Consider the following 19,894-nt stretch of genomic DNA (forward strand, 5'->3'; position numbering starts at 1 on the left):
GTATCTGCGTAAAGCAACAAGCAAGAGCACGTACCTAGGTTTGTGCCAGGCATGCTTCTAATCCTCGCAGCTCTACTGAGCTAGATTTCACGATTGTGTCCACTGTATGGATGGGGAAACTGCAGTTGAGACTGAAGTTCAGGAAGGTTAAGTGACAAAGCTGGTAAATGACAGAGCTGGGTACGACTGCTTCCAAGAAGACCTTCCCTACACGGTTGCCTTCTACTGGTCCTTACAGCCCTGCTGGCACCCGTCCCACCTCTGCCACCCCGCCTGGCGTCCGTGTCTCTCCCACGCTACATCTGTCGCCGCCCAGGCACTGGCGCCTGACTGGCCCACTTCCCCAGCAGACTGTTGTCACCACTGCGTCTCCACTGCCTGCAGCATAGCAGACGCTCAGCCAGCGTGTCTGCATGAATGCTGATACTTATTCAACTTGCAATATCTTGAACAAAGCAAGATTCAGAACCTAACTACAGCCAAAGAATCTCTCCAGGGAGGAACGTGGGGCAGGGTGGGACAGAGACAGAGGGGCGTCTGCCAACACTCAGTGTTGTGAGGCTTACTTCTAGGAATACAAGGCGACATAAAAATCAGCCCCTGCCCTCAAGGAGCCTTTAATCTAACGGGAGAGCGAGTGCTAGCCCAGAGAGCCGACAGTCTAACAGCACGGTTAGGACAAAGACTCTGGATCAGAGTGGATGGTCCAAAACTGGCTCTCCCAGTCACAGGGCCTGGGGTCCTACACGGTGATCTCACCTCTTGAAGCCTAAGCGTCCTCCTCCACGAAATGGAGACGACACTCGCCTTCTTATCGTTGTGAGGATTCAATGAAATCATTTATAGAAAGGGATTAAGCACAGGCTTGGTCATAATGGCAACTTATAACCAATCTAAGTCATATGGTATCAATACTAAAATGAAGAAGTATAAACTAAGCACACTATTTCAGAGAGCACGGAGGGATCGTGGTTTCACTGCTGAAGACACGGAAGGGAGGGCGTGGGGCGGAGTCCTGAAGGATGGGCATGGTTTCTAGGGGCAAAGGCCCAGGGGCAGCAAGTGCTGGTGTGTCGTCTACCACCTCCATCCTTGCTGAACTACTTGAGCGTAAGGTCCATGTCCTATAGATCTTTGTGTTCCTGGTGCCTCCTTTGCATCTGGGGAGGAACTCGCGCTCAGTAAACACTGTCAAATGAGAAGATACACGAATCCCAAGGGGGTAGACAAAGGCCAGGGGAAAGATCTGGGAAGGATGCAGGGTGCGCTCAGGGACAGGAGAAGGCTGCTTGTCTGCAAGTCCTCCTACTGAAACAGGGAGAAATGAGGCTCAGTAGAGTATTTGCCGAATAAGGGAAGCCCAAGAAAGCCAAGCGGAAGAACTCCTGTCCAAGAGCATTCCTGGTGGTTCCTGACCTTTCTGGCTCACAACCCCCTTTTTACAGTCCAGTGGAGCTGTGGATTATTTAATAAAATGAAAATAAACATAAAATTGAACAAGTCCCATGAATTAGCTCTGAAGACTATCTGGGGATTTTCCCTCCAGGGACCTGTCCAAAATTTCTGATTAAAGAAACCTACACTTACTATTCAATATGCCAATTCCTAAAAAAAAAAAAAAAAAAAATTACTTATTAAATAGTGAAAAAATTTCAGTATAACATCGCGAATTGAAAAAATATGTGACATACCACATTCCCTTTCTGTACAAGAAGAGAAGCGCCAAAAAAAACAAAACAAAACAAAAAAAACAAACCCCCAAAAACAAACAAACAAAAAAGAAACAAAAAAAGAAAACAGAACACTTATTTTGAGTTATGAGAGTGAAGAGAACTATTTTCTTCCTAAGAGTAATTTAATTATCTCAGGTTAATTTTGGCGGTTAAGGGGGAAAAAAAAAGCTCATATATTTTCCCTTCATACGAAACATGCATGTTCAACGTCAACAATTAAACTCTGCGTTACTGTTATCACCTTCCAGGTTACAACACACTCTCACAACACTGCCTCACTTAATGCTCAGAGCAACTGCGAGAGATGAGCGAGGTCCTCCCTGTGCTGAGTCCAAAGGGGGTCTTGGCCAGCGTCACCCAGTGAGGGGGAGGGCTCAGATACACACACTCTTAAGTAAGATTCTCTGGAACGTTGGGGCCTAAGCAGTGTTTCTGACGGTGTAGGCAAAAGCAAGAATATCTAAAAAGTGAGACCTGATTAAGGACACCTTTCCTTCACAGATCCCTATTTTTAAAATTTTATGAAACAATTTTATAAAATACACCTTATCATATTTATCTTATTAAAAGCAATAATTTGTTTTGCAAAACTCAAAGTAGAAAAGGACACATACACAAATCATTCTTTCACAAGATGATTACTGCCAAAAATTTCCAGCATATCCATGCAATATTTTGCCTATGAATATATATAGAGAGAATATATACAGTCTATTTCTTAAAAATAAAATTGGGGGCTTCCCTGGTGGCGCAGTGGTTGAGAATCTGCCTGCCAACGCAGGGGACACGGGCTCGAGCCTTGGTCTGGGAAGATCCCACATGCTGCAGAGCAACTAGGCCCGTGAGCCACAACTACCGAGCCTGCGTGTCTGGAGCTTGTGCTCCGCAACGAGAGGCCGTGACAGTGAGGGGCCCGCGCGCTGCGATGAAGAGTGGCCCCCGCTTGCCGCAACTAGAGAAAGCCCTCGCACAGAAACAAAGACCCAACACAGTCAAAATTAAATAAATAAATAAAATTAAAATAAATAAAATAAAATAAAATAAAATTGGGAGACAGTATCGCTAGCAGTAAACTGCTTTTTCACTTGACACTTTTGAAAAATTTTTCATGCTACCGACTAGCCTGTTACGTTTTTACTGAGGAAAGTAATGGAGTTACTTACACAGTGTGACCGGCCGAGCCTCCCACCTCTGCAGCTCACGCAGAGCTCCCTGGGTCTGACTTGCTTACATTCAGGAAGTTAGTTAGCCACAGTCACTAGTGCTGGTGGTGGGAACAGTGTGGGAGATGTTCCGCGCGACTTCAGAGAAGCACATCAAATGACTGGAACAAAGGCACTCACCTGTGTCTGCTGGACGGACACAACCTTCCTTTCACTTTCCAAGATGGCCAACACTTCCTAACAAAAGAAAAGACCTTTTTACTCAAAGAGAAGGAAACCCCTCAGGAAATAAAAATTAAACACTTTACATAATCTACAATTTAAAAAAAACTTAGCCAAATGATTAAAGAAAAACTTTATTAAATATTTGTCAGTTTTAAGAAGTGCCCTCAATTACTAACCAAAGAATGTATTACAAACAACTAGTTATGAGGTTTTACATTTGTTTAATAGGGAATAATTGGCCCCAATTAAACTGACTGAACTAAGGCTTTTTAGATTACTAAAACAAATTAAACTTTTTAAAATGAGAATTTAGGTGATCTTAAAACCTTTCTAAAATGGCTAATGAAACTTGCTAAGTTGTAACCTCCCTGGTTTTATTAGTTATATTAAGATAAATTAAGTGAGATTAAAATCTTATTTGATTTATTTACCTTTGAAAATGAAGACCGTTTAAGGGTTACACATCCTCAGCCTTGGCGAGTGCGACCTCAATTAGTCAAGCCAGAATGTCTTTAAAAGCTTTGTGCTTATTGCTTCCAGCATGGAGCGAGGTGTTCATTAAGGTACCAAAATTCTCATAAAAAATCCAAAGTTGCACTAGTGAAAAAACGCTCAACAAGATGAAAACTGATCACATCTTTTTCAGAAAATCAGTAGTTATTTTAAAACCAGTTTTTAAACAAGATTTGGTTTTGCGTAGTTTTTAACGTGCCACGCAAGCAGCTTGATACCATTTGGACTCTTTAAACAGCATTTAAATCTACGGTGAGTATATAATGGTACATTTAATTTTATACCATGTTTTAAATAAGTTGTACAATGTTTAGTGTGACCCTTTTTTGACAAGCGTTGTTAAATGAATCCTTTCCCTGTTTACGACTATTTATGAAGGCCTTTTTAAATAAGAGAGACATGAAATTGTTAGCTCACACACACAAAATTTCTTTCAAAAGTTTATTTAGTATCAAGCAAGAGGAGACTTTGCTTAACACTACAGAACATTTCAAGACTTGAGTTACAAAAGAATACCACATTATTTGCACTTGTAATTGGCTTCCCTTTTTACGCATGTTGGCAAGAGAAAAAAAAAAAAAACTAGCATATGGCTGAAAGATAAAATAACTAAATTTCTATGGAAACCTTTAAAATGAAAGGTGAGGCTTATGTTAAAAGGATGGATTAACATATTTAGTAAACCTATCTTTTTTGTTTAACACTAGTTAATCAAAGTTATTTTTTTTCCTTTTGATGACCTATTTTTTCATATACAGACTGGAAATAACAAAATTTTACATGTCTTTTTTTTTTTTTTTTTCTGCCCAGGTTGATGTTTCAACAAAGTAATTTTAAATTCCATCCATTCAGATGTTAAGCATTTTGATTTATTTAAAAAGGGATTGTTCATAGAAAACAATTACTTTGAACAGTATACAGGACTGGTGGAGACTGGCTATGTCACAACATCAGACAGTACAGTCAGTATCTGCTGTATGGCTGGTCTCTGTAGACGCCCTTTGCTGTCCTCGCCGAGGGTGCCTTGTGTCTTGAGTTTGTCCACTCCTCTTGCCCTAAAGTCAGTCAGATCAATCACAGTTAGACCATTGCCAGGGATCCCACGGGCTTCATTTTTCAGAATCTAACTTAGCCCTGAACCAGCGGTAGATGCCATACTGAAGGTATGTATCCCCCGAGGTCCTAAAAAAGCCCAAGGGAATTCGCTTTAAAAAAAAAAAATTACGAACACAATGGAAAATGGTCCTCTCACTAGCAAAACCTACCAGCCTGGGAAGACAAATAATTTTTGTATCTTAAATGGCAACCAACTTTGCAGGAACTTCCTTTCGGCCACTCACTTAACAAATGCAAACTCAAGCAGCAAATTGAACTGCCTCTTGCTAAACGTGAAGACATCTATGGATGGGAAAGAGAATGGGAAAAGGGTCACTTGGATTTCTTTTTCAAAAACAAAGAAAACACAGATAAAAATCTGTGAAGGCAAAAGGAGAGCAAACTGGAGCGCAAAGTGGAAACGGGCAGCTTGGGAGGGGGAAATGATGCCTCGTTCTCCACAGGTCCTTCAAAGAGTCAATGAAGGTTGTATTGGGTGGAGAGTTATGCCTCAAAAAGACTTCCTGGATATGAAATAATCTCAATGACATAATGTCAAATTGCTTTCATCCTAATACTAAATCCATACCGAACGATGTTATTTGTAACAGAGGGACATTCAATCACCCCCTATCTCTGGGCCGTCAGTGAGTGTGATCTGCGGGTCTTTGACAACGAGCAGTTAACATCCATGCTGCAACACACAGCGATTTAAAAGCCATGCCTCCATGGAGACCAATTTAAAAAAGCTGTGAAGGAAAAAACGCTGAAAATGACCTCTTATTTGATACAAACATGCAATCAACGTCATTCCCTCAAGCTAACTTGCATCAATTTAAGTAGACAGCATTCAGCAAGCCAAGGTATTTCTCTTAAGCGTCTGTTACGAATAACAACAACAACAGAAAAACCAAGGTGCGCTCATCAAGGCTTGGGGCAGGTGATACAACAAAATGCACTTCAAAGGGAACATTGGCAAATGGTTTTTCAGTTATGTTCGGAGAAATGTCGTAACATCCATTTAGCGAGAATCCTGATTCACTTGCACTGGGCACGAAGCATTCATCAGAGCTTTGCAACTGACTGAAGCTTCACATTCTCTGACCCCTGCCCCGTGGCAAAGGAGCTTCCTAGTATGGTTAAGTTGCTGCCGCCAAGTCTTTTAATTAAACCTGTCGCCCTTCTGCATGTTGAGACTCTGGACGTGGGTTCCCCGGCATCTCGGCCAGCTCCCACTGAAACGAGTGGGGTTTCGATGTCTCCCTGTAAGCCTGAGAGAGCCGTGCATCTCCTTCCCGGCTCAGTGCTCCCGTAACCTTTACTGAATGATTCTCACCGTAACGTTTTTAGAGGATTTGAGATTGCGAATAAATTAAAATATAAAGATGGGGGTGGTGGAATCACTGTAGGGCTGTAGTCTCAATTGCTTCATTTTCTTTACTGTCAAGAAGCAAAGACACTTCAAAGAGATCCATTCTATCAAGTGTCTGCACTTTGGCACACTGTTCAACAGTGAGGAAATCGGCACATGGCAATCATCCCAAACAGAAAATCTAAGTTTAGAATCTGAATTCCTGTAATCTTCTGCAAGTCTTTCTTCAGTCCTCTTTAAAAATTAAATTTAAACCTTAAGGAGCTTCTGAAGATAGCTAGATAAGCACAGATGAACCGAGCGGGAGCTGCTGTCTCAGTTTCGGTCTGTATGAGATTTCCCCTGAGTTAAGATCTTCAAGCTGTTTCTATGACCTTTTCTATTTACGGCTCCACTCTGGCCATTTACTCACCGTAGGAATCGTAAGTCTCTTCACTGAGTCCGTGTCCATAATCATAGTAATCAGCACCACTGTATCGAACAAAACGAGACAAGCAGAGAAAGACGAAAACACAGTTAGGACACACTGACTTGCCTGTGAGTTTAAATCATACTCGAGGAAGAATTCTAAAACTTAAAGATAACTAATAAAGGGCAGGGATAAACACTGAAAGGAATTCCCACAGAGAAGACAGAGGCCTGTGGCCTGAGAGGAGACGCATGTGCGGTGGACAATCACAGCCTGTGCACCCGGAACCTGGGCTGGGCTCGTGTGAGGGACAGGAGGAAGGACAGCCACGGCTTCTTTCCAACTGATGCAAAGTTCACGGAAGGCACAAACCTACGGACCAGACAACTCGATGCTGTGTGACCCGTGGGCAGTTCACTTTACAATAAGATAACAACATTACGGGATGAAACGTTTTACTTGCCCAGCACCATCCCGTTACCATCGGGAGTGGCTGCCCAGCAGGAGGACTGTGTGTGACAGGGGTGGGAAAGGCCCCTGCGGTCCAGTCACCGGCCCTGGCCAAGTCTGTGAGGACAGAGGCCAGGAATCTTTCCAAAGCACAGGCACAGCTGTATTCCAAGGCGCAACATCCCTGAGACACCGGGAGGGAGGGGGTCTGGCACCACGGCCATTCTGTAGATGATGCAAAACAGGCTACACACACACACAAAGTATGTGAATTAGGCATAACCTTTTACAGGAACGAATCTGTGGAAAATCTGGATGACTCAACCACGGCGGGTATGATCCAGTTTCTAATGCTATTCTGAGTATCGGAGGAGGGCTTTCACGCACTCTCTCCTGCTCTCCCCTTTCCCACTCTTCTTAATTTTGTAGGGAAACAATCATCCTGAATTTGTTATCTTGGATTGTCCTGGAAATAAACATTCTCATTATTCCAACTTGATGCAATCAAGTAAGAAATTCTAATCAAAATGGAAAATGATCCAGCTCAGCTCAGCAACGCCCTAGGAAGCCACGGAGTGAGTACTAAAATCCATGCTGTGGGTGTCGCCTTGCACCAGCTCCGAGCAGCCGTCACCTCAGCTCCTGAGGTGAGAAAGCAGGGCTGCCGTGCCCATCTTACAGGCAAGGATACTGCAGATCACAACAGCTGGCAGGCCAGCCTAAAATCTCACAGGGAACATACAGGCGACACAACCGGCGAGACCCACACCTGGTCCTCTCCTCCCACCTTTGGTTTCTCAGGTAAATATCACCAGAGGCTAATCCTCAACTCCACTGACTACAGCCCAAGGAGGCAGGTCCTATGAGGGAAAGGGCCCGAGGCGGAGAGCTGCGTGCCCCTCTGCCTCAAGCCTGTGGGGATGGCGCCTCCTTCTGCCAGAAATGTTCCCCTTCCCTCTCCTTCCAAGCGCCTCCCACCCACCCTTTAGCCTAACTGCCGCTTCCTCAGAGCACACTGCCACCTCCCAGGGTTGGGTGTGTCCCCATCACAGCCCTTCCTCCGTGTCTCACCCCTCTCCTGGCCCCCACGGGCCCTCGCTCTCCAGGAACCGAGTGCCTGGGTACAGAGGAAGGGGCACCTCCACCCTCTGCTGTGTCCGGACAAGACGGCGATGCCTGAGCATGTTCTGAGAGCCCTGGTGAAGCTGAAGACGGGGTGAGCGGTGGGCGTGGCGTGCCGGGCACAGAGGCGGAAGCGGGCTGCAAGCTGAGCGTCTGTAAGGAGTCGTGTTAAGCAGGGTGAATAAGCATTGATAAAAGGCCTGCGCTGGGATGTTCCTCAGCACAGAACGCTTCCTCCATGTGCAAACACAGGCCAGATTCTTGTTATCCTGGTTTCATCACGTCCTCAGAAGCTAATCAATACACTGCACCAGGCCGGTGACGGTGTGAGCTTTCCGGCCTGGAGTGTGCTGGGGGCTCCCGCTGGCTGCTTTAACTGGAGCCCAGGAACAGAGCAGTCCCTCCCACGGCTGACCTATTAGACCAGGCGGCGATCTGCAATTTTTCCGAGGACAGCTGAGAGCTGGCACTCACTCCTAGAGAACCCCGGGAAAAGGAAGGGAGCCTGAGAGGAGTGGACTTTCCTGAGCTGGACCCCTGCCGTCCTGACAGCTTCTCCACAGGCACGAGCCCACGGGTCTACGTGGAATCTCTGTGCTTCTACAGACGAGGCTCAGTGAGGGTGCCCCCCTCCCAGAGTCACACAGCTCATGGGGCAGCAGCTGTGCTCAAGGCTCAGGACGCGCCTCTGCCCTGTGCTGAGCACCTACCCACGCTAGAGGCGGGCGGCGCTCGCCGTGCCCGGCCCCCTTAATCCGGTGGTTCCTGCTTGACTCCCACCTGCTCTGCCACTCTTCCAGAATGTCCTATTCGCTCCCCTGGGGCTTACGTGATCCCTCTTCATGCTCGGAGACAGAAGTCAGGGTCCACGCGAAACCCAATGCCATACGATCACGGCAAATTCTAACTGCCTACTTCTCTCTCTGGTCTCAAATTCCTCCTCTCCCTTTCTGTAGTCCTAATTTTCCATCCACGTATTATACACATTTATGGCGAGAAGAAAAGAGGGACTAGCTGAAAAAGGAACAGAGAGACCTTCATATTCAAGAAGGAAAAAAATCCAGCAAAAACAAGCAACAGCAAAAAAATACGGCATCCCTACCTCTTAAGATTTAATAGCTTTCAATATGAGAACCGCTATTAAAGTAGAAGGTTTTTCTCGTCTTGTGGATAGAAATTTAGAAGCGAAACTTTTGATAAAATGTCATTGCCAAATACGGGTCAAGACATCTGAGTCTAAAACCTGGGCCTCCCAGGTCTGGGCAGACTTGGGGCAGCTGCCCACCCTCCCGCTGAGTCTGAGTGCCCCTCCCCCTGCCGAATCCCCCTGCGCTGGACTGCCCAGACTCTGGGCAGAGCAGCCCTAACGTTCTCCGTGGCTCATGTACAGCATCTGGACACAAGCAGTCAACATAAATTCTCATTTTGTTGAAAATAAATTGGCTATTGCTTCTGGAAAACTCAGCACTAAATTAAGTGAACCTCAGTCTTCTTTCCAAAGGTCAGAAGTTACATCATAATGGCTCCTTAGACAAATAAAGCTGCGATGCTCTTTAAAATTTTCTCTTCGTTGCACAGAAACAATGACAGTGACCTCTTCATAAAACTGAAAAGAATTCTCTTTACTGAGACAGGTCCCCACTGTTTAACTTGGAACCGTCAGTGACAGGTACTGAGACCTATAAACAGGAATCAAACAATTGCCTTCTGACCAAACTAAGTCCTCTTTATTAAACGAAGTGAGCGGGAATGAACATCAGTGTCGACCGGAAATCCATCCACGAAGTGCTCTAACGTGGTTCAGCATAAAAAAATCAGGGGTGAAGAATGTTTCCCAATGAACAGGAGAATAAAAGGTAGCATAATTTGGTCCTGCAATGGTTTGGTGATAAGACAATCTTAGTTTTGACAAGTGAAAACTTTAAACTGACATTTGCTAACATTTCACCCAGTTTCTGATTATTTATTTCAAGACTGTCATCAAACCAAGAAGCTGGGAGCAGCTGAGCCCCATTCTCGTACCTGTCAGTTCCATCTGAATTGCTTTTGCAGCATTTCATTTCGCGCACCTCAAATGTCTATTAACCAAAGACGTGTCCTATTTCCCAAGGATAAACTAAAAACCCAACATATGGCAAAGGGGAAAAATTCTAAAAATTTCTTCATTTATGTGTACAACACTTACAATATTAATAATATGCAAGAAAACACGTTAGGCTGACCATGCCTCAACTCCATCACAAGGGGTCAAGGGAAGCCTCCTCCCTCAATAGATCAAGAATGGGCTCCCCTCACTGGCACCAGGGCCACGTCTCCCCAGGCCTTCTATCTGTCCTCTGCGTTCTACCCCGTATCAGGGGGTGAAGGAAGTCCAAACGTTCAGCATAATTCCTGGCTTTCCTGGAGGTTCTCGATCCCATCAACCAGAGTCAGGAAACAGGCCCGGCAGTGGACGGAAACACGGGGGGTCAAGGAGCAAACGGCAGCACTGGGACCAAGTCCACGTCTCCCCAGGCCATCGACAGGCGTTCAAGAGGAGGACAGAGACTCCGGGTTCCCACATCACCCTGTCTCCACGAACGGGATTAAGAAGGAACTCCTGACACGAATCTGTCCCATATCCCTTCAACCTCTTCAAGCCTCTCCAGAATTTCTAGTTTAAAGTCGCTGGAACTAATCTCATTAGGCCCTTTCTTGTGTTTGTGCAGCTCAGGGAACTCTAGACCACTAGTTGCTCTTTATCTCCAGTACTTGTAAAGTTCTGCCCACCCCCATCTGTCCTCATCTCCATCCCGGCCGTGCCCTCTGGAATTCCTTCATGGCTCATCGTGGGCAAAACACCTTACATATTCTCAGCCTCCTCTTTGGACATTCTCTTACCTTCTTCCTCAATGGAAACTTGCTTCTCCTCTAATGACAGCTCTTACCTGGCAGCCCCACCCTCTTCTTTTATGCCCCACAGCCCACATACCACTGGGAGCGCGGGAAGGGTGAGTATTCTCTTTGCGACCACCGCCTCCCTGCAGACACACCACTGCCACTTCTAACCACGATGCTCCACGCCGCCGTACAAACACCCAGCTCTGAACCTCCCGACAGTATCGCTGTCCTAAGTCCTGGTGCTTTCCATATGCAGGCAGACAATCCTTCAAACAAGCTGGTCTCTCGAGTCCCTGGACCACTCTTGTCCACTGATCCTGTCTCTAGTCTCCTCTAGCCACCAATTCCCAGGTCACATCCTAGACCCTGTCATACTGATAACTTCAGTCTTCCCCCACCTCGCTCCAATTCCGTATATTCCACTCTGACTACAATTTCCTCTCTCTAGTCTCACTCCCCCCCTCAAAAGGATTATGCCGACCATGCTTTCCAATACACTGCAATCATCCCCACTACTGTTCTTAAAATTTTCATCCCTTGTCAAGGTAACCAGTGAACTCCAAGTTGCTAAATTCAATGGTCAATTCTCAGGCCTGTCATGTGACTGGTCAGTAGATGTGACACAGCTGATCACACACAGCAGACGCCACCTGAGGGACTGCATCCTGGGCTGGGGACTACCAAGTGCCAGGGTCCTAGGGAGGCACGTTCTTGGTCCATCTGGGACCAGGAAGGCGGCGCAGCTGGAGCGGAGGGGATGAGGGGGAGGCAGGGGTGAGTCATGTAGGGTCACGCAGGCCACTGAAAGGCTTTGGTTTCTTTATCCTGGGTAAGATGGGAAGTTACTGGACGTTTCCACGGCTCCAGGGAGAAACGATGTTGCCACTTCCTGAGATGGGGAAGACTGAGGCAGAAAGCGCTCTGGGTGGGAAGCCATCAGGAGTCTGGCCTGGGAGAGGCCAGGTTTGACGGGCCTCCCAGACCTCCCAGAGGAGGCCACCGGGAGGCAGCTGGGAGGAGAAATGGAGAGGTCAGGGGAGAGGTCTGAACTGGACACGTGACTCCGCAGTCATCACCATATAGAAGGTACTCCAAACCACGAGGCAGGATGCGATCCCTTAGGGAACACGTGCAAAGGGACAGAGAGCTCGGATCCCGGGTTAAAGGTTCACTTAGTTTTGAATCTGTTCTTCCATTTGGAAGTAGTGTGATCTTGGACAGGCAGCTGAGTCTTTTTGAGTTGCCGCTGCTACAGGCATCTGAAACGTGAAAGGTGCTCAAGAAGAACAGTGACAGGGACGAGTGAATGACGCGTGTGCTGCCCAGGAGGTGGGGAGTGCAGCGGCGCCTCCCATGACAGGGCGACGGGCAGTGAGCTGTGACTCAGTGGGCTCGCACACAGCGCCCCTCGCCGCCGGCCACTTCCTCTGCACAGAATAAACGGTGGCGACTGCTCTTAACCCTGGGGCTGTAATTCAGTTTGCAAAGCCTCATTTCAGGTGGAACAATTACTTTGTCAAATAAAGAGATTTTAAATGTTAACGTAGGTCTGCCAGAGAATCAGAGACACGCGGTACGGTGGATCTTCCACCTCTAGCGTGAAAAACTTCTCAATCTGACCTCACTATAAAGTGCAGGAACTTACTGGTACTTGCCTGATCAAAGGGGAGAAATCAGCCTTGAGAAGTCACGTGATCCATCCTCCGGGCTTCAGGCCAAACTGTCTCAACCATCTGAGAGAATGATTCCCTCGCGCTTTCAAAGACTTCAGAAATAGAGTCTGAATAACCTGTCACAGTAACACACGTGGACCGGCCTGCCAGAAAGTTCCATGTTTAACCTTAATCTCTCATGAGACACTCAGAATCCTTTTCTCATATTCTGTTCTCCTCAGAGCTCGAGAGTACCACCTCCTGTGAGAGACCACTCAGGAAGACATCACACAGCAGTTTGAAGCACGTGCCTCGGCAGCGACTGGCAAACCTAACTTAAAGGACCTACGTCAACTACTAGCATCGGGTGGTGGGCAGAGGCATGCAAGCAAGAGCTAGCTAACATAATACTAATAATAGACACTATCAAATAGTATCTATTAGATATTATCAAATGCCTAGTAGGAGCCTTCTATTGTGCGAGGTACTCCACACAAATTCTCTCATATTTAAAACGAACTCGCAATCTGGTATCATGTCTATTTTATAAATTTAGGTTAAAACCAACATTTTCCCACCATTTAAGAGAGAAAACTCTCACTTCTTACACTCTCTTGAGAAGGATGCTCTTGGCAGGAATGTATGAAGTTCAGATATCTCCTTGTTTCAACACCCGTTCAGCAGATATTTCTGGAACACCTACCATGTGCTGGGCACTGGGGCTGCAGCAGTGAACAGGATCCGGTCTTTGTGATAAAACACGTTTGGTCTAGTGTGCAAGTCAGACAACCGTAAATAGGCCAGTGGAGTACTGTGATCCCGAGAAGCCCAGAGTTCTGAAGGGACTCAGGGGTGGGGTGCCTGAACCTGTTTTGGGATCTAAACTGCCACCTAAGAGAAGAGCCAGGCAATAAGGAAGAGAAAAGCATCCCAAACAGAACAACACTCGGTCTGCCTCGGGGACGGGAAAGCAGCGACTGGCCACAGTGCCGGGGAGTCAGGATGCGAGGCTAGTTTCTCCCACTCCCCCAGGTGACTTTCACCACTGTCTAACTTAACTACCAATCCCTACACTCGCTGGAATCGCTCTCTTGGTGACGTGCGTGACTCTGGAAACATTCACTCAGCTACGTACATGCTTCAGGTAAGTGTGAATTTATGCTCTTTGCTGTACGTACATTATATTTCAGAAAAAGGAAAACAAATCTAGAAGAAGAAAGCTAACATGTATGTTAAAAGGGAAGGATCAATGTGCAGTTGCTGCCTATTTAGTGAGCACCTTCCCTTTCTTTCTTACCAAAAGACTCCTTGTAAGACTGAGGGTGAAGTGCTAGTGATAACATATCAATCCACAAAACCCCGCTTCTCGCCCATTTCTGCAGATCAGGCCACCAACGAGATAGGAGTGAGCTTCAGGAAGTGAAGCTTCCAGGAAACTCCCTAACAGAAGGCTGACCCGCCCGGGAGGTATGGCTTCCTCTTCCTCTTTCTTCCTGCCTGAACCCCAGCCTGGTGGCTGGGGCCGTGACAGCCACCCTGAGACCGAGGTGAGCCTAAGGACACAAGGCAAGGGTGAGCATAGTGAAAACAGAGGGAGAGGCCTGGGTCCTTAGTAACTACAAAGAGCTCTCCATTAGTCTGCAGCTGTTAACATTCTTGCACGAGAGACAAAAACCTCTAATTCGTTTGAGTTTATGGTTAATTCAGAGCTTATCCCAGTCCTAAAAGGTGGTGCAAGAATTCTGAAATGAGGGATGTTGAGTATCTGTATTTTTTTGCTGTAGAGATATCCAGTTGCGCTTACTTTAACAGCACTCTGTAAGCTGCTCTTCTCTAGCTGTAACACTCTGTCGTGCTATTTCTATCAAAAGGTGCTTAGAAGATTGCAGATGGTTCTATACAATTTTTAAAAACTATGAATTTTGATTATATTCCAAGAAAAATGAAAGAGCAAAAGGAAAAGAGTTTTGTCTACACGAGTCTCTTCAGTTCACTCTGTGTCTTTTTCTTCTTCCCGCACACCTGAGGCAGGCACACACGCAAAGAGGCTTCAGTGATACTCAGGGTGTGTGTTTCACAGCAACACGTACCGAGGCTGTGATGTGATGTGTGTGCAATGCTAAATTTACTCTGTATACTCATCTTCACTTTTCAGCAGTTTCTTGTCTTATTATAATAATTTTGGAAGATGATACAGAATTAATAGTTAAGAATCAGGCTCTGGAGTCAAGCAAACACATTGTCAGAATCTAGGCTCCAGCATGTAACTCTGTGTGTTAAGCCTGGGCAACGTTAACTCAGTTTTCTCATCGGTAAAACAGGCTTAAAAATAAATCTTTCATGAGATTGTTGTGAGGTTTAAATAAGATAATGTGTTACATACATATATTAAGCTCTTATTCACGGACAGCTGTTACCAATATTATTGAAGTAGAGGTTCTTTCTAAATGAGTAATATTTGTCCCACAGTCTTATTTGGATGTTATACAATCTATTTCTGCTTATTTGCTAGAGTGAGGAAGGTACCTTCAGGGATACAAGTCTAACAAAAATACCAACAGGAACTAACTAATAATTTCCTTCTATTTGCACAGTTCTCTGCAATTTCATAATTTTAACTTTCAGGAAAGTAAGTGCTATTTCGTCCACTCACTTTATTAATTAAACACAAGGATCCACTGGGTTCACTGATGGCTGGCTCCAGGTCACACGCTAAATGACCGAGCTGCGATTCAAGGTTAGACCTGTCTTTGAATCAAGCTTCAGTATCTCTACTATAGCTGTTACTTTCAACAATGATTTAATTTCTCTGAAACGCCAACATTTAGAACTAAAATTTCTTATGAAAAAACCAGAAAGGAACAGACTTATTTTTTATAACACTTTTCTGGCAAAAAGATAATTAAAAAATTTCCCAGTAACATATATCATCACTAGACATCCCAAGAAATTTTACTGAGAATTCTTTGCATGAAGTATCAAAACTGCAAATTGGAACGTGACAGAACGTGACTGCCACCACAGACTGCCGGGCAAGTCTTGAGAGTGGGAAGGGGGTCAGGGATGAGTCACCATTCAGAAGGAGGCTGGGAAGGCTGCTGAGAATTAATCTCTAACCAATGAAATATGTACCTACAAGTTTAAAAAACATAGAAAGATTTTTGGACAGAGAACAAAATGGACATTGGGTTCACTGGCCTATTTACTAGTACTTCTCTCTGTCCGTACCCACGTCCAACTACACGGGGTGCCAAGGCATGTCAGCTTTCAATACTGGATTCTTAGTCCAACGACACTGAGTGCCAAGGCGTGTCAGCTTTCAATACTGGATTCTTTGGCTCTTTGAAGAGCATTTGAAAACAGCCCATCAACACTTTATGAGCAGTTTACGGTATTTCGTGGGATCATTTGTTAATGAGATTTATTTGTGGCGTCCTGAATTTGTTTTTTCAGTCAACTTCTCCACCTGCTATATTGAGGTATCCTTTCTGGGAGATTTCCGATCGATCGGTTAGCTAGATTTTGAATAGTTAGATTTCAAAGCCATTGTCTATTACTCTTTAAGGATATTTGACTGTGATCTACACTATTTATGTATGTGAAATACATATATGAGTGTGGAAGGAACCCATGTGACTTTGTAGGGGACGGTCAGCACCCTTGTCTCAGTGCTTCTGGAGACCCCGGTGGCACAGTAACTCGCATCAGTTTGCATATCAAATGATTCAGTCTCACTCTTCAAATAAGCAGAATTAAAACAATTTAAACTATACTACCTATAGCAACTGTATATAAATTCCAATTCAACACTAGGAAATTCAGATAGGAACACCTACTTTGTTTTAAAATTACTGATGTGAAGTAAAATTCTACCTCCCCATATTTATTCAACAAATATTTATTAAGCTTTTTCTATGTTTCAAGCCCTGGGATAGGAGCCGAGGGTTATGACAGTAAAGAAATTTAAAGAAGACAGACATTGATCAGAGAATTACTTCAATATAAAATTGCAGTTATGAAGGGTATTATGGTATTATGACAGCACAGAATCATAACACATTTGGGGGAAAAAATCATTCTGGCTACAGTATGAAGAAATGACAGGAAACGGCTCCAAGTGGAGACGGGGCAGACTGCAAGCAGACTACTGGCGCTCCACGAATTAAGGGGGCGTTGGGTGGGGCCCCATGGTGGTGGAGGGTGCGGAGAGCGCCCTGGTCTGTAAGGACAAACTGGCTTAGGAAACTCTTGAGCCTGGTATCAGGCTCACCCTCCTCAGGCAACCCAGACTGAGGCTATGGCCTGCGCGAGGGACTAGCTAGTACCAGCACATACCAAGTCCGTTCCCTTCATAGGACCGTTCCACGTTGTTTGTTCCCTTCTCCTCCTGTTTCGCCTACTAAAACGTTCATGTACTATGAGCGACAGTTACGTGGGTAACTACGAAACGATAACTCACTCACACTGAAGGCCTTGTAGGAAGTATGTTTTAAAAGTTTTCTTATGGTTTCATCTGTGTTACTGCAGCGACCACGACTTTATTCATTTTTATTGCTGAGTAGCATTCCCTCACATGAATACATCACAGTTCATTCCTCTGTGGAAGGGCATCTGGGCCGTTTCCAGCTTTGGGCGGTTACACATAAAGCTACGCTGAACACTGTTACATAAAGCTTTTCCTGGATTCGCAGTCTCATTTCTCCAGGATAAAATTATTAGGAGTGGAATTACTGGTTTACAGGGTAGAGATATGTTTAACTTTTTTAGAGAAACTACCAAATTTTCCACAGTTGCGGCATTTCACGCACGTATGAGAGTTCTAGTTGCCCTGTAACTATGCCAACGTTTGGTGCTGCCGACAATTTTGTTTCAGCCATTCTAGCGGGAGGGCAGCGTGTCCTGATGCGGTTCCAACTTGCATTTGCGCTTCCTTGGTGACCAGTAATTTTGAGCACTTCTGCATATTCTTCTTGGCCATTTGAATATATACACTTTTATGCGTTTCTTATTGAGCTGTACAGTTTCTTTATATAGTTTACATAAAAATCATTTGTCAGATATGTGTGTGTTGCAAATATGTTTTCCCTGGCTGTGGCTTATCTATGTATTTTTTCATGATGTCCTTTGATTACACGATGTTTTAACTTTTTTTTTTTTGAGATGTTTTAACTTTTCATGAAGTTAAATTTGAAAATTTTTTTCTCCTGTGATTTGTGTCTTTTTCGATATGTTCTTCTTGGAGCTTCACAAATTTAACTTTTAACCTGAAGTCACGAACCACCTAAATCGTGTGAGGGTGGTGCGTGTATTTGGCGGGGGGCAATCAAAGCTAACCTCACCTACACATACATCTAATTGTTACAGCATTACTTACTGAAGAGACAATTCTTCACCCACTGAATTGCTCTGGAGACCCTGAAAGCAATTAAGTGCGAGTCCATTTGTGGATATTCACTGACCTGTGATCTATCCTTTCATAGTACCACAGTGTGTTGATTCCTGTGGTTTTATAAATCTGGAAGTCAGTATAGTATTCCAAATTTGTTCTTCGTCATCAAGGTTGCTTTGGCTATTCCAGGTCCTCTGACGTTCCACATATTTTAGAACCATCTTGTCATTTTGCACCAAAAAAAAAAAAAAGCGAGGGAGAGAGCGGATGGGGTGGGGGGGGGAGGGAGAGGGAGGGAGGGAGGGAGGGGGGGAGAGAGAGAAAGAGAGAGAGAGAGAGAGAGAGAGAGAGAGAGAGAGAGAGAGAGAGAGAAGCCTGCATGGGTCTTGATTAGAATTGTACTGAATTTACAGATAATTTCAGGGAGCATTGATATCTTTATGAATATTGAGTCTTCCAATTCAAAAACATGGGGTATTCTCCATTTAGTTTGGTCTTCACTACTTTCTATAAGCAACTGTTTTTAAAAAATTTGTTTATTTTTGGCTGTGTTGGGTCTTTGTTGCTGCACGTGGGCTTTCTCTAGCTGTGGCGAGTGGGGGCTACTCTTCGTTGCGGTGTGCGGGCTTCTCATTGCGGTGGCTTCTCTTGTTGTGGAGCACCGGCTCTAGGCACGTGGGCTTCGGTAGTTGTGGCTTGCAGGCCGTAGAGAGCAGGTTCAGTAGTTGTGGCTTGTGGGCTGTAGAGTGGAGGCTCAGTAGTTGTGGCACACGGGCTTAGCTGCTCCGCGGCATGTGGGATCTTCCCGGACCAGGGCTCGAACCCGTGTCCCCTGCGCTGGCAGGCGGATTCTTCAACCACTGCGTCACCAGGGAAGCCCGCAATGTTTTATTAATAGTTGTCAGTATAGAGGTCTTGAACATTTTGGTTAAAATTATCCTTAAGAATCCTCGTGCACCACTGGTGGGAATTTAAAATGGCAGAACTGCTTCGAAAAACAGTTTGGGCAGTTTCTTAAAAAGTTAAACATACAATTAATATTTGACTGAGCCATTCCACTCCTAAATATCTATCTAAGGGAAGCTAAAACAAGTCCACGTGAAGATCTGCACATAAATGTTCCAAGCAGCACTATTCACAATAGCCAAGCAGTGAAAAAAAACCCAGTATCCATCACCTAGTTAATGTATAAACAGAACGTGGTAGACCCATAAATGGAAAACCATTCGGTAATAAAGAGGAATGAAACACTGATAAAAGGTATAATGTGGATGAACCTCAAAAACATAACGCTAAATGAAAATACCTGATGTAAAAGATCTTATATTTTGATTACATTTATAGTTCTTTTTCCTTTGGTTGCTCTCAATCTTTTCTCTTTGTTTTATAGCAATTGGTATATGTTATACCTTCGTGTGTTTTTATTCATATCTATCCTGCTTAGGGTTCTCTGCACTTCGCGGATCTGTGTGGTGGTGTTTTTTGTTAATTTTAGAAACGTCTGTCGTTATTTCTTCTACCCTGCACTTTCTCTCTTCTCATTCTGCAATTCCAATAACATGTTAAACTGTTTCACCTCATCTTGCAGATCTCACATGCAATTTTCCTTTTACTCTTCATTTTCTTTTTCTCTTTGCATGTTTGGATGCTTTTTATTAATTTGTCTTCGAGTTCTCTTACTATTTCCTTTATGGTGTACAATCTGTTAATAAGCCCACTGAAATAATTATTCACCTCTGACACTGTAATTTTTCAATTCTAGCATTTCCATTTGGCTCCTTTTTAAGAGTTCTCTTGGCTAGATTCTGATTTGTTCGCTCATGCCGTCCACCTTTCGCACAATATCCTTTAGCATACTGAACATACCAATTTTAAGACCCTGTCTGACAAT

General features: G+C 44.7%; 1 protein-coding gene across 9 annotated transcripts in view; it reads right to left on the minus strand.

Moving 5' to 3' along the window:
* Window positions 1–19,894, minus strand: part of KHDRBS3 (KH RNA binding domain containing, signal transduction associated 3) — a 186,438-nt gene that overhangs the window by 28,001 nt on the left and 138,543 nt on the right. For 3 of the 9 annotated variants that reach the window (XR_016388274.1, XR_002642250.3, XR_016388275.1), the window contains 3 exons: window positions 6,514–6,572; window positions 4,540–4,689; window positions 3,077–3,133 (listed from right to left, as the gene is read on the minus strand). Coding sequence is in view for 6 of the 9 variants with exons in the window: in XM_089898684.1 (XP_089754810.1) it covers window positions 4,585–4,689; window positions 6,514–6,572 (164 nt within the window). In the remaining 3 variants the exon portion in view is untranslated. Of the gene's footprint in view, window positions 1–3,053; window positions 3,134–4,481; window positions 4,690–6,513; window positions 6,573–19,894 lie in introns of those variants that run through there. The other 6 variants (XM_089898682.1, XM_089898685.1, XM_022555513.3 and 3 more) reach the window with 3 other exon arrangements.

This window comes from Delphinapterus leucas, chromosome 17 (assembly GCF_059928025.1).
Source record: "Delphinapterus leucas isolate spDelLeu-1000000601 "Yukka" chromosome 17, BTC_Dleu_Yukka2, whole genome shotgun sequence".
NCBI classification, from domain to species: Eukaryota; Metazoa; Chordata; class Mammalia; order Artiodactyla; family Monodontidae; genus Delphinapterus; species Delphinapterus leucas.